At 49.1% G+C, this 14,694-nt stretch overlaps 1 protein-coding gene across 1 annotated transcript; it reads right to left on the bottom strand.

Annotated features, from left to right (window-relative positions):
• Nucleotides 1–249: 249 nt before the first annotated feature.
• Nucleotides 250–13,405, bottom strand: KRT23 (keratin 23). Its single transcript, XM_062216496.1, has 8 exons — nucleotides 12,969–13,405; nucleotides 8,741–8,823; nucleotides 7,608–7,764; nucleotides 6,392–6,553; nucleotides 6,183–6,305; nucleotides 2,957–3,177; nucleotides 1,969–2,000; nucleotides 250–593 (listed from the first exon to the last, which is right to left on the bottom strand). Exons 1-8 carry the CDS (start codon nucleotides 13,362–13,364, stop codon nucleotides 499–501), a joined length of 1,269 nt encoding a protein of 422 aa, XP_062072480.1. The 5' UTR covers nucleotides 13,365–13,405; the 3' UTR covers nucleotides 250–498.
• Nucleotides 13,406–14,694: the final 1,289 nt, after the last annotated feature.

Genomic DNA, 14,694 nt, shown 5'->3' with positions numbered 1-14,694 from the left:
GGCAGAAATCTGGAGAGCCTGGTGAACCACGTCTCCCCCTAGGTCGCAGGGCTTCAGGGTCATCATTCTGCCCAAGCTTGGTTGCTGTGGATGCATTTGGAGCACCAAAATCCCTCTGCACCTTTTATGGACAGTGGTGTGAGAATCCATCCTTGGGATGAGGCCTTGAGTGCTATCTTGTCTCACAGTGTAAGAAAAGACATGATACCGCTGGTGTGGAGTTTTATTGGCTACAAAATAGATGCACAAGGATGGGAATCTGAAGATTGTTATAAGAAACTAGGGCTTTGAACAGATAAACTTCACGCTTTGACTCAAAAAAGTGCAGCGGTACGTTGGGAGTATTTGGGAAGTCTGGTGAGATAGTTACCAAGAAAAAATAAAAATTTCTGAATTCGATAAACTCCATGGATACCATTTAGGACTCACCCATTAGTTTCTGGGCAAAAACTTTCCATTGGGGAAAAGTCGTTTTTACAACAGGCAGATGCTTTGGCCTCATGTATGCTTTTGGATCTCATTCACTTGAGAATGAACTATTCTTCCATTGATGGTCTCCTGGGTGATGGCCTTGATCTTTGAAACTTCAGATGCTGAGGGAGAGAACAGCAGAGAGGTCACTGCCATGTCCCCACCACCTGAGCGTTCCTAACTTTCAGGCCCTCTGTCAGCTTGTGAAGGCTCCGTCTACCCTCCCTAATGATCAGCAAGCAACACGACGGGCTCTGCTGTGGTGGGAAGGGAACGCGGCCAGGAGGATGGGCCTCCCTTCCCAAGGACACGAGGCCCTTTGAGCACTGCCACTTTCTGGAGGTCAAGGTCGTCATCTAAGTGTGCCTGATACAAAGGGCAGAGCATAGGTGCCCATGGAGTTCCTTCTGCTCATGTGGGCTCCACGGCACCTTCTCCACAGGTCCTGTGAGCTTACAGAGCTCTAAGTGCCATTTGCACTTCATCTCAAGATGGAGAAGCCATGCCCCGTGAGGGATGGGTTAGGAGCCGAGGATGTTTGTCATGGTCACTGTTTTCAAAGGTATGCCTTTATCTGAGTAAGCACGTGGCTGACACATCAGCAAACCAATTCTAAACCCTAGAGGAGAGTTGAAACCATTAAGCAAGACACAGGGGGACCCTTGTTCAAATCAAACCTCTCCAGCAGTAGATGGGGCCATCCACGATGCAGTGGACATGGGCAGGGAGAGCCTGATGGACCCCTGGTTCGTTCTCGCAGAGGGGTCGCGATTAGACGAGCTGTTTATTACATGGCTATGAATGACTCCGGCTTGGATTCTCTGAGTCTCTAATGCCTTAGAACAACCTGATCACAACTTATCAGAAAGTGCCAGGTGTTCCAGACTCTGTTTTCCCGGAACTTCTCTGGGAGATATTAAAAGGCTCAGAAGGCTCCCAGGTCAAGGATGTCTGGCAATACTGGGTTAAACAAAGAAAAACTGTTTCTGCCTCTTTCTTCGTTTTCTTCTTCACAGCAGTTCTTGTTGGCTGTTTACGTCCTGGCACTTGGCTGTTTGAGAAGAGATGAATAGTGTTCTCAGCCTTACCAAGCCCTGGGAAACGCCTTTGATGGCAGACTATTCAAACCTTACGGAATGCCAGTGTTCAACAGACAGGAGTCTGGAACATGATCGGTATAATTTCTTAATTTCCTGGGGGTTTGGCAGATGGGCTCCATTAGTTAACAAAGATAATGATGCTATTAATGATCGCCCTGTGGTGCTGCTGACACGGAGCCTTCCTGTACATTGTTGAGGGCCGTATGGTAGCTCACTTTGTCTGCATTACCAAACGTGGGGACTTAACTGAAAATTCCTGGCCATCTGGGGGTAAAATGAAGACGGAACACAAGACACTTGGGAGCCCATGGAGGGTCACAACTACTTCAGAATGGCTAAACATGCTGATTCATGAAAAAAGTAGACTCAACAATGAAATATATATATATATATTTACCTTTCACACTTGATTCAGATTCTTCTGTCGTCCTATAAAAGTGATAAAGGTTAAAGCTCACTTTAGTATGAACCAACAGCCATAAAAAACTTCTCAGGGTGAACTAACTTCCTCCGCCTGCTTGTAAATTCTCAGCTCTTTGAGGATAATTGTTTGCACTGAGCAGTCTCCAGGTCATGGGTCCAGGGAACTCTCTTGGCTCCATTGTGGATGGCCTGAGGTCAGGGGATGTCTGGCTGCCCTCTCCCCGCCCCCTTCCTGCTGGCTGCAGGCTTTGCCTCTACCAGCGTCCTTCCAGGTCTGGATCCCAAGCCCAGAGCCCCTCAACTTCTCAGATTGTTCAGAGTTTGGTCCAGTGCTGCTTTGTGTAAGTATTTTTAGAAAAACCCCATAGCTCTTTCCCTTGAGTCATAGAATGTATGTTCCTGGGGTGGTCAGAAATATCGAGACTTCTCAGTCTCTTCTGAATCATTTGCTGCTGGTGGGCTCAAATAGTTTCCCTGTCCTTTTATTTTTTATTTTTTAAGTCAAAATTGTGTGCATTCCCACTGGGAAACACAACCAGCAACACCTTCTGTGCTGATTCTTTCTAGAGACTTTAATACATTAATCTTAAATGTCCTGACTGCAAATCTTAGTATCCTGGGAGTACCGGTTGGTTAATTCATACTTGCTGTCCAATAAAGTAGGACTTGAAATAGGCATCTTTGAAGAAAGGCAACATCAAGTCAACCTGTCTTCCTCGCAGCGGTGGGGAACATCTGGCCCACTGAGAGACCCAGGGCAACCGCAGCAGGGTACTCTTCAAGCTGATCACTTTTTATGGCCTGCCAGTGATGTTATGAACATCCACCTGGCCCTTGGCAGAAAAAAGGCTCCCCGGCCCTGCAAGAGTGACCATTGTGAGCTGCACTTGTAAGCTGCATAGATGCCCACACGGGGCCTGAATGCCCTCTGCGTGCTCCTCTGCTGTCAGCCTTTGCCTTACCCTCGGCTGTCTCCCTCCAGGAGCTGGCGGTAGGTGGCGATTTCCTTCTCCAGGTGGGTCTTGATGCCCAGGAGCACCTTGTACTCATTGTTCTGGCGCTCCAGGTCACGGCGCAGCTGCATCAGCTCCTCCTCGTAGTGGGAGATGACCTGCTGCATGTCCCGGAGCTGGCGGGAGTACCGAGACTGCGTCTCTGACAACATGCTTTCCAAAGCAGATTTCTGAAAGAGGAAATCGGATTTCTCTCGCTCACTGACTGATGGCTTGATTCATTCAATAGCACGTGCTTGCTGAGTACTTAGCATAGGCCAGCCCCTCTGCTAGGTGTCTCTCAGGGGCTGCTGGGGACACAAAGGTGAGAAGTGGGCTGACTTGGAGGTTTGGGACTCCCGCAGCCCATTTTCCTGGACATGAAGCCACTGGGGAGCTCCTGGCAACTCTGCTGACTCCTACAAGCGTCTGCTGTCTGTGCTACTCATTTGCTCATTTTGGGTTGGGTGGATGCCTTCTTGCTCTGAACTGTGCTCTATCACCTGATGCTTGTATCACGACCTCCCAGAGGGAGATCCCACCAGGGACTGCTGTTGCTTTATATCTTCACATAAGGGTCTCAAGTAGGGATGGCAGGCAAGATAGAGGACACCTAGTTAAATCTGAGTGTCAGATGAGCAGTTCATGACTTTTTAGTACAAGTGTGTCCCAGGTATTGCACCAGTGCTGTGGGGGACATACCTATACTAAACAACATCCGCCCCCCCAACTGTGCGGTTTCTCCGAAATTCAGATTTAACGGAATGTCCTGCGTTTGGTAAATGTGGCATCCCTCATCTTAGGCATTGGTTATGAAGGTGGCAGCAGCCTGCCCTCTTTAGAAAGGCTGAAAACTGCTATGTGAACTTTCTGGGCCAGGATGGAGAGGACTGAGTTCAACTGGCTGCTCCATTTGGATTTTTGGGCTTTTCTGGAACACATAACTTTAATCTTAGCGAGAAAATTGTAAGCGTGCGTTGCCACGGCTGCTGATTTTCAGGAGGCCTTTAATGCGACCAGGCCATTAAACTGCATTTCCCAGGTCTTGCCACTGTCCTGCTCTCCTAGAGGGCTGCTTTGTCCTCCCCACCATGCCCTTAGCCCAGGCCCTGGATTCCCAATGTCATTGGGGGAATGAAGGCCATGAGAAGGGCGCTCCCGCCACGGCTCCCGCCCACATCCTCGCGTCTGCACCCTGGCCTTCCCTGGGCTCCTGCCACTGCTGCATGGGCCGTCTGTGCTGCGGTCACCTTGGCGCTCGCTGGTCTTCTTGCATCATCATTGTCACCCTCTCTTCTAGATTATTCCCACCAGCTTTCACATGGGATAATTTCCCCTGACTTAACATTTTTGACCCTTAACCCTGTGTCTGTTTTCAGCTGTCATTCACTTTCTCTGCTGTCCTGCTCTTCCAGCAGAAGCCCCCAGAATTGTGTGCACCTGCTGTTTCAGACTCATTCCTGTCTCGGTAGCCTCCAAAACCCAGACAGTTGGGCCCCAGGTGACCTGTGGCCTCCCTTCCTTCATCTTCTCCTTCCCATCCTCCTCTTTCCTTCTCACCTTTCTTCTTCCCTGTGTTTACTTACTGAAGCCACATTGACCTCCTGCTGTTCCTACAAACCATGGGCACACCTTGAGCTTTTGTACCTACTGTCCCCTCCAGCAGGAGCCTCCCTCCTGCCCACAAGCCCATAGCTATATAAAGCACCACCTTGTCTCTTTTATGGCTTGCCCAACTGTCACCTTGACAGTAAAATCTTTCCTGATCATCTGTTTTATTTATTTTTAGAAAAGTTATTTATTTATTTGAAAGGCATAGAGAATGAGTGAGAGAATCTCCTATTTGCTTGTTCACTTCCTAAATGGTCGCAAGGGCTGGAGCTGGGCTAGTCCAAAGCCAGGAGCCAGGAGTTTCCTGTGGGACTCCCACCTGGGTGAAGAGGCCCAAATACTGGGCCATCCTCTGCTGCTTTCTCAGGCACATTAGCAGGGAGCTGGATCAGAAGTGGAGCTGTCAGGACTTGAACTGATGCCCATATGGGTTGCCAGCAATGCAGGTGGTGGCTTTACACTCTATGCCACAATGCTGGCCTCTGGCTACCTATTTTAAATGTCAACTCTTGGAGTGGACATTGAACCTGATGTTTAAGAAGCCAAGATCCCACATCAGAGCACCTGGTTTTGATTCCCAGTGAACAGAGATAAGCTTATGTAAAAGCCTCCAGTGAATCTGCTGGTTCATTTCCCAAATGCATGGAATGGCTGGGCCTAGGGCAGGGCTGGAGCCAAGAGCCAGGAATGCAATCCAGGAACACAATTATTTGAGCCATCACTACTGCCTCCCAGGCTCTGCATTTGCAAGAAGCTGGAGTCAGGAGCTAGAGCTGGGTCTTGAACCGAAGTACTCTGAGTGGGGTGCAGGCATCTTAACCAGCATCCTAACTGCTAGGCTGAACACCTTCCCCAGATGTGCACTTTTTAACATCTGTTCACCATCACAGATTCAGGCAACATAACAATCATTCACCATGTGCACCTGTGACACAAAAGAACTCATTACGTCCCCTCAGGAAACAGATGTAGAATATCACTCAGGAATTAAACTGGTGAATGGTTAGAAGATTCAGAAGGCTGTGAAGGGAACCAAATGACAGCTTTGGTGAATTCTGAGTGCTTGTGACACTCATGGAGCATTATGTGACAAATAGTGAAGATGACAGGGACTTTGCTGGGTGACAGGACAGATAATGCACAGAGCAGCAGTTTGGAATCAGCCAGGCCTGGGTTAGTCGCCTACCGTGTTGGCACAAGACATCATCCACACTGGGGTTTGGGGGAAGCCTAAGAGATTATAAGGGTTCCAGAGTCCCTCATCCTGAAGCATCACTGTGACTTACAAATGGCGACCGTGCCAGTTTACTCAGCTGTTTGTTTTTCCCATCTGAGATAGGGACACTCACACCTGCCTGGGAAGGTTCCTGGGGGAGTGTGATGAACCCCCTAGCACAGCATCCGACAGCCTGAGCACTCAGTAAGTGGTTGCTCTTCTCAGCCTCGTCAGGTGCGGTGTGTACGGAAGGTGGGACACGAGAGAGATGTTCCAAGAAGGCTGGGGCCTGGGGCCCCAGGGAGAGGTCAAGACAGGCTTTGTGGAAGAGGTGGCACAGGACCCTGGATCCTCCCAGCCCCTACTCACCCTGTTGTGCTGCGCCTGCAGGTCAATCTCTAGGGCCTGGAACGTGCGCCTCAGCTCGTGGATGTCGCTGGGGCTGCTCTGCACGGCTGCTGGACTGGCTGCCTCCTGGGACACGGCTGCTGACTGTGAGACCGAGCAAAGGCACGGGCATCAGTGTTGGGGCCACCTGGGAACGGAACCTTTGGGGAGTTCAGGCTCCTTTCTTTTACCTGCTCTTTAAACCAGGCGTCCAACTCTTGATGCTTCTTCTTTATTATAAACTCGTATTCCTGCCTCATGTCCTCCAGGACCTTCGTCAGGTCCTCCCCTGGGGCTGCAGCCACCTTCACATTGACCTTGAAGTCCTGGGGCACATGGTGCTCCTCCATTTCCTGTTTAATGACAGGGAAAGAAAATGAACCGCCTGTGCCAGTCGGAAGGCTGGATGGTGTGTTGATCGGTAGCAGGAAATGGATCTTTTGAAACTCCAGCTTACGTGCTCCTTACCCTTTCACTGGTTTGATTTCTCACTTATTACAAATAATTTTTCCTCTAGTAATTTTATAAAAATAAAAAGTAGCACATGACAGGTCACCAAATGACCTCTTTGATTATGGGTTTGATCCCTGATTGAAAACATTTCAGGAACAATGAGACTGTCATCTGGTGTGTTGTTCTTTGTGACAGGTGGCCTTTGGTGCAGTGACTATATAGCGAAACAGCTGGACATTGAGGGTTACAGGCCAAGGCTTCTGGGAGGCGTTGTAATAACCAAAAGCTGAAGGGTGCAGCAAGGCTTTGGAAACCACCTGCCTTATGACTCCACAGGGCTGGCGCCCATAGGATTTCATGAAAACCAAGCAGCCACAGGAAAGGTTTAATTAGCAATCATCACTCACCAGCTATTCAGAAACTGGGGCTCTTTGATGTTCAGAAGCCTTGTCGTTTGCTTAAAAAGGGAATTGGTTTTCTGTCATTTTATCAGAGTCTGAGGGACTTGAGGTGGATGGTAGCTCTTTAAAAATCAGTTAGCTGCCTTTGGAAATTAAGATTTTAAAGTTTGCCACTAGCCGTAGTTGCTTTGGTCCACAGTAGATTCTCTTTATTCTGCTGCCCCTCCCCCCATTTGCTGGCCATTGGGTGTATGAAGGAAGTCCAGTCTCACACACTTACCGCTGCACTGCCATTTTACCAAACAAATCTCGGTAAACATTGTGTGCTAACAAAACTGCTGACCAATTCATCTTTATTGATGATTGCGTGTCATCTGGGGAGACGGCTCTGGAGTTGGGGGAGTTAGATATTTACATTGTTCCTTAGGATTATTTAGGTCAAAGGGCAATAGGACTGGTGTTCAGATGATGGCTTCCTCTGCGGCTATGGCGTCACCCCAGATGTGCAGGCTAAGAGCTGTGCTCATTCCTGGGAGCCCTGGGGCGCTCCTACCTGCTCATGGTGCTTCTTCATGAGGATAAGCTCCTTCCTCATTCCTTCCACCTCCTGTTCCAGGTCCGTTGTGACAATAGTCAGATTGTCCAAGGTCTTTCGGAGGCCCTCGACTTTGATTTCCAGGTCTTTCTTAAATGAGTGTTCATTTTCATACCTTTTGTTGGAAGGAAGGCAAGAGAGGGCCTGGTGTTGGGGTGAAGTGAGTTCAGGATGCTGGCATCCCATATCTGAGTGCCAGTTTGGACCCCAGCTTGCTCTGCTTCCAATCCAGCTTCCTGCTAATGTGCCTGGAAAGGCAGCTGCCACCCACGTGGGAACCCCAGATGGAGTGACAGGCTCCCGACTTTGGCCTGGCCCAGCCTTGGCTGTTGCAACCATTTGGGGAGTGAACCAGAGGATGGAAGATCTTTGTCTTCCTCCCTCTCTGTCTCTCTCTGTCTCTCTCTTTCTCTGTCACTCTGCCTTTCAAATAAACGAATATTTTAAAGATATAGAAAAGTAAAATAAGGAAGGGAAGAGAATATCTGTTGTTGGATGGCTGTGGTCTTTGTAAGTTTGGAGATTTAATGAGATTTTTCAGGTTTAATGAGAATAAATGAATACATACAGGGTATCCTTTGTATGTCTGTTTCATGCTACGTCTTTCTATGATGGTGACTCAATGTCAATGTTTTGGTTGAGAAAATAGAGCCATGAACACCATTATGCTTATCACCTGAATTTAGCAGCCATCACTATTTTGCCGTATTTGCTTCGCCAATATTCATTGCTAAATTGTTTCAGAGCAAATTATACTGTTTATAACTTCTCACCATTAAATACTCTAGAATGTATCTTTTAAGTAAAATATATTCCTGAATAAGCATAACAGTATTGTACCTAAAATTGATAGTGTTTAACACCATTTAATTTTCAATTTGTATTCAAATTTCTCCACCCTATAGCATGTGTTTGTATCTGGTTTTTTAAAACTAGGTCCCCTTCAAGTAACACAAAGGGCCTTTGCAGTTGTATGCCTTTTAATTGTATCCAGTGAGATTTTAGATGTGGGCCTTAGCAAGATGATTTTTTTTTTCCTTCTTTAAGGCAATGAGGGCAGAACCCACACACACTGCTGAGAGGGCACTTACTTGAGGCTGAAGTCATCCACGGCCATCCTGGCGTTGTCGATGAGGACGACAATCTGTGCGTTGGTCAGCTTGCCGTCCACGATCTGCAACGCAGGGCAGGGGGACAACGAGTCATCCTCTCCGGATGGGTCTACAGAGCACACACTAGGTGCAGGGCCCGGGGTCACTTCATAGCAAGGATGGGCCCGGCAGGTCAGCTTCACTGTTTGGGAACTGTGTCTCCTAATGGTTATCACAAATATGATATTCCTTTTACCTAGAGTAGTGGTAGCCAAGCACACAACTTGGAGGTATGGTGAATCTGCACCCACGGTAGATAGTAAAATACTACATGAAGTCATTCCTTACCGTCCAGTGAAGCTGCTTAATAAACTTCGACAGTGTTGAAGCCTCCAGTTAGTCTTCACTGGGTGTTTATATAATTTTTTTCTTTAAAAAGGAAGATCCTACTGAAGTTGTTGAATTGGGCAGTCATGTTTGTAGTATGTTGTAATCGGGGAAATAGTGCACGTGTGATCCAGTGTCTTTAGGGACGTGGGGAGCAGGCGCACTCAAGGTCGGAGTGTGATGATACTTTTGTGCCGTTCGACGCCGAGAGCCTCCCTTTGGCTCTGGCTCTGTCCTTGACTGTGCATGGCGGGGGCCCAGCTCCACTGCAGGCCTTTCACTTGTGAAATAAGGAGCTTGTACAAGGACAGGTGACCTCAGTGGTGTGAGCTCTAAATAGCTGTAATTCAGTTGGAGTCAGAGAGTCCTGTGACAGTCCCTTTGTATTTATACAGTTAATTCCTTTATTTAGAAAGGATTTTCTGAGGACAAAGCTGTGCCTCATTACAAAGGCACCTTTTAAAAATCTGGTTCTGCTTATGCTCTGTTGGTTACATGGAATTTGGCCTCATGTAGGTACAACAGCAGGCTTCAGAGGTGGTTAGAACGCTGGGCCTGGAACCGAGGAGCAGTGCCTGGGGTCCTGCTGCAGCGCCCACTGGCTGAGCGAGCCTGGCCCGTTCTGTCTCTACCCCCTTGTTGATAAAATGGCAGCAATAAAAGCCACTTTATCCGATGAGAATTAGAAGAGCTAAAAATAAAATAATGTAAACACAGGATATTTCTGGCATACTGTGCAGACTTTTCAAAATTAGTTTGAAGCTGAATTCACTTAGAAAAATGCAAATTGTTTAGCTTTCTTTAAAAAAATCTAGACTTCGGGGCTGGCGCCGTGGCTCTCTTGGTTAATCCTCCGCCTGCGGCGCCAGCATCCTATATGGGTTCCAGTTCTAGTCCTGGTTGCTCCTCTTCCAGTCCAGCTCTCTGCTGTGGCCTGGGAAGGCAGTGGAGGATGGCCCAAGTGCTTGGGCCCTGCACCCGCATGGGAGACCAGGAGGAAGCACTTGGCTCCTGGCTTCGGATCGGCCTAGCTCTGGCTGTGGCAGCCATTTGGGGGGTGAACCAACGGAAGGAAGACCTTTCTCTCTGTCTCTCTCTCTCACCATCTAACTCTATCTGTCAAAGAAACAAATTAAAAAAAATCTAGACTTCTTGTAATCAGCACCAACGTCTGCCTCACAGTCTTCCCGGGGTCCACAGGCTGAGCTGCGTCACCCATCATTTGCTGTTCATGGTGGGAGACAGCCCGGCTGGCTGCCCCTGCGCAACTCCCTTCTTCCCTTGGGGGATTCCAGATGGAACCATGACTTCTGCCTTTGCCCTGGAAAAGGACCCTGTGGGTCCTGGCTACAGCGCTGCTCAGGGCCTTCTTACCAATGCCTGTCCTCCCGGGTCCTGATTCCTTGCATTCTCTACCCTTGTGCAAAATGGAAAGTGGTCTCCATGAGTAGTCCATAAGTGGGAATTCTGAAATTTAAAACTATTTCCCACCATCCAGGCTTACCTGATACAGTGTTAGGATCCTGCCACTATTCCTGAGACACCTTTCAAGGGAATACATGGATGAGGATGGATTGAGAAATACTCCGTAAGGCATAGGTCTTACCCTGTATGTTGTCATTAGTCACCTGGCTTCTCCCCAGGGCCCCGAGTTCATTCTGTTAAAATCTAGCCGGTGTATTAACCCCACACTGTTGCTCCAGGGTGTGTGATCTTTGACTGGGGGAAGAAAATGACCTTCTGACCATAAACTTGAAATGCCCAATGTGATAGTGTTGAGAGTCAGTCTAGGAATTTGTGATTCTCTCATGACTGTATCCAATTCTGTGTTTCACAAGGATTGGATTAATCTTTTTGAATTCAGTTTCTTGCAGAGTTTTTGAGTAGCCTTTAATATCCCTTGAGTGAAGGCTGGGGAGTGCTGTGTCTACTCGGAGGATGTCTTCAAGCCCGGAAAGGGGCCAGCCCTAGATGCCATGGGAGCTCTTTAGGCTTCTGTTTTCTCTTCTACAATTGCGGGGAGGGGGGTTGGGACAGAGGGACAACTTTAACGTCAGAGAGTTGCTTCCTTCAACTGTAGGGAAAGGGCAATATCTGAAGTAAAAATCCAGAAAGAATGGAATTCACAGCTCAAGAGACTTCCTGTTCAATCTCACAGCCCAGAACTCCAGGCCATCTGGACGGCGGGCAAGTCGCCCCTTCCTCGTAATGGCCCCCACTCACTTTTCTCAGTTCTCTTCCAAAGAACTCAGACACCCACTTGCTCCCAGTCTGTATCTATAAGTTGAGGCTAAAAATACCTGCTTCCCAGAGTTGTGAGACTTGAATGGGGAAATGGGTATGAAATGTGTGTTGAGTGGCCGTGATGCAAATGTAACGCGTGATCTTTAATGTGAAGTATGACTTTTGCGTGAGGCAGACTGGTCAGCACCAGGCTGAGGTGGAAGTGCAGAGCCCTGGAAGCAGACCCGGGAGGGAATCCCACCTGCGCCTCTTGCGGGCGGCTTTGAACGGCAGTTCTGCTTTTCCAAACTCAAGGTTGTGAGAATGAAGTCTGATGACACGGAGCCTATCTGTCAGTGCAGGAAGTGCGTGGACAGCCTGGGTATGAGTATCAAATACCCAACACGAAGCCTGCTCTACGCACATTTCTCTCCCTTTTCTCTCCTTCTTCTCCCCTCTGTTAGCTAACGCGTTCCTTGGCCAGGTCTGAACTCGCGGTTCTTTTCGGGAGTCATGTTCTCAACTCTCCATCTGCTAACATCTTCTATTCCTGCCAGCCTAAAGCCAAAGCCACTTTCTTAAATGAAGAAACTTGGAGAGGATTGTTGAGTCACCTTGTTTTTTTCGTAAAGACAACCATGCACTATATAGTTAAGGTAATTACACAGTCAGTTATTAGGCTGATTATTCAATAATTAGGGTTCATTATGAGGACAGATTTGTATTATCTTGATTGGTCCTTCCTACATTCAAGCAGGGGCAGCTGAATGTCGCAATCTGCTACGGTGTAAATATTGGAAACTCGCGGAGCCCGTTCAGGGCTGGGTTAAATCAGCGTTGTACAGGGAACTTTCTGGGCCTGCTTTTATGTAAGAGGGAACTTCTGCTGCCTTATTTCCGAGATGACTGGGTTCTCTGTTCTGACCTAAGGTTAAGAGAGGTCCTAAGAGGTGTAAGCCTAACTTTTTGTCATTTGCGCCCGAGAGGTTATTTATTATTTGAAGTAGATGTCTGTAACTCATCCCAACTCTCAAGTTCTAAAAAGGACACTCATTTGATTATGCTTGTCCAGTCGTAGGCCACACTCAGAGTTGAGCGACTTTAGTGTCTAGGGGCCTGAGGGAGGGACAGCTTTTAGGTGTGAGCTCCAAAATAGTGTATCTCAGCCTTTTGTTGGTGGGTAACCACGCCGTGGCCAGGACTGCGAGGAGCAGAACCGAGCTCATGCCTGTGCACTGAGCATGCAGAGCTGGTGCCGGCCCGTAGCAGGACTGTGATATCATCGGCTCACGAGCGATGCCGACACAGCTGACTGCCTCAGCGTGCTTAGATTTTTTTCTTTTTTTGGTGTGTCAAAAATCAGGCAGCCTCATTTCCAAAACTGTCTCCAATCCTTTTCTGATTTTTGCTTCTGTCATTTTTGACACACTTCCGCAAGTCCACACTTCAGGTCTAATAAGAAAATGTCCTTAAATACCTGAGCGTAATCATTTTAAGCACTCTTGCCACTTTCTCAGTCTTTGTCTTTCGTACTAAGTTCTCCTCCCCAGGGTCCCCTGGGGATGTAGCCCCATCTCGTGCACCAGGACACCCCCACCCCCCCGCCCCCGTATCTTACCTGTTCCTGCAGGTGGCTGATGCTTTCCTCGTACGGGGAGTAATCGTTCTTACCGCCAGGTTCTCTCTGCTGATGCCACTGCAGGATACGATTTTCCAGGTCGGCGTTGGCCTCCTCCAGGGCGCGCACCTTGTCCAGGTAGGAGGCCAGCCGGTCGTTGAGGTTCTGCATGGTCTCCTTCCCATTTCCGCCCAGGAGGGAGCCGCCTCTTCCAGACCCCCAAGACCCTCCAGGGGGCTGACGTCTTGGCGGGGTGAAGGAAAGGGAGACACGGACGCCCCCTGCGCCTCCGTGGACGCTGGGAGCCCTGGGGAAGCTTCCTGGCCGGCCCCAGCCAGCCCCCATGGCATGGGGGGAGGCCAGGGAGGTCTGGCTGAAGCCGTGGCTGGAGTTCATGGTCCCATCTGTGTGTGGAGCAGGACCAGGCTCGGCTCTGTTTCCTGGCACCGGAGAAGTGAGCTGCCCCAGACTGCCTTGGATGGTTTTATGCCCTTTGCTGTGGGAGTTCCCGTCTCTGACAACTGTCCCAACAAGATTGTATCATTGTGCAATATGTGTTTCCTCTTGGTCAATCCTCAAGTGCCCCGGGCCTTTACACGAGTTGTTGTTGTTAGTTGTTGTTTAGCACCAACATGCCACTATGCTTCCTCCCTCCCAGTCTTGACCCGGAGGTGTGGCCCACGACCGCAGGTGGGTATTAGTTTCAGGAGTCTTTCTTATCTTCCTGTGGAATTTTTCCATTATCCATTTACCTGGAAAAGGTCAGATTAAAGCTCACAGAGGTTATTACATTTCCTTTTAAAAAGCTGACGTCTCACACACACACACACACACACACAGCTTTGGAGGGAGAGGAGAACCACAAAGCCAGAGTCAGATCAGAGCAGACTCTCGAGTCCTGGAGTAAAACTCCCCATGCTAGGCAAACAGAAGGCTCCGGATATCTGATCCCTTTGTGGCGGTCGCTGTGTGATGGAAAGTAATTTCAAAGGAATTGCTCTTAAGAACAAACCCGCAATTATGGTTGTCATTAATTAATGAGCCACCAAGCCTTCCGCTTTCAGCTGCCTTTCATCCCAGCACGCCTCCAAACCAAGCAAGTCCGGCCTGGGCTCGCGACCTTCCACGGTCCCTGGGAGGTGTGCGGCTCGGAGCCGGCCGAGCCCAGGGATGGCCGGATTCCTTCTGGCGGTGACCCACACAGGGGACGGCAGGAAGCAGGAAGCGCGCCACGGGCTGTTTAACGTGCTTGTTGAATCCTAAACTTTCTGGCCAAGGTAAAGGTTAGGAATAAAGTAGGTTGGGGGCTGCTGGGGCAGAAGCCGGATGCTGCCTAGATTTAAAGGGGACCAGAACGGCAGCGAAGGAAGGGACTTTAGCCTTCCTGCATCCAAACCACTGATTTTACAGAGGCGGCAAACTGAGGCCTGCAGCGGGTCTGGCAAGGACATGACATGCCGAAAGACCACACGGCACTGTGACTTAGCCGAGTCTCTGGGGTCCCGGACAACACTTCCCTCCATGATAATCATGCACTTCTTGTTATCCCATAGCCAGGAAAGGGTTCCTGTCCTCATTTTGCCAAGAGCCAGGGGCTCCCGGAGGTGAGTGACCCCGAGCTGTGGTGCATTCTGGGTGTTGCTGCTCGGGTCTGAGCTGTGCCCTCAGCTGGGAGAGTCGCCCACCCCTGCTGCCCGGTAGTCTGAGGGTGCCTCTTTCAACAGTT

Source organism: Lepus europaeus, chromosome 18 (assembly GCF_033115175.1).
Source record: "Lepus europaeus isolate LE1 chromosome 18, mLepTim1.pri, whole genome shotgun sequence".
NCBI lineage: Eukaryota > Metazoa > Chordata > Mammalia > Lagomorpha > Leporidae > Lepus > Lepus europaeus.
The sequence above is the reverse complement of the archived record's forward strand: the minus strand, read 5'-3'. Positions and strand labels throughout refer to the sequence as shown.

Bases quoted from the DNA above. Each gene is read 5' to 3' on its own strand.
- KRT23 (XM_062216496.1), bottom strand. From the start codon at position 13,364: ATGAACTCCAGCCACGGCTTCAGCCAGACCTCCCTGGCCTCCCCCCAT. The intron at 6,306-6,391 runs GTAAAAGAAAGG...TCGGTCTCACAG, and splicing joins ACGCCTGGTTTAAAGAGCAG to TCAGCAGCCGTGTCCCAGGA. The intron at 3,178-6,182 runs GTGAGTAGGGGC...TTCCTCTTTCAG, and splicing joins TGCAGGCGCAGCACAACAGG to AAATCTGCTTTGGAAAGCAT.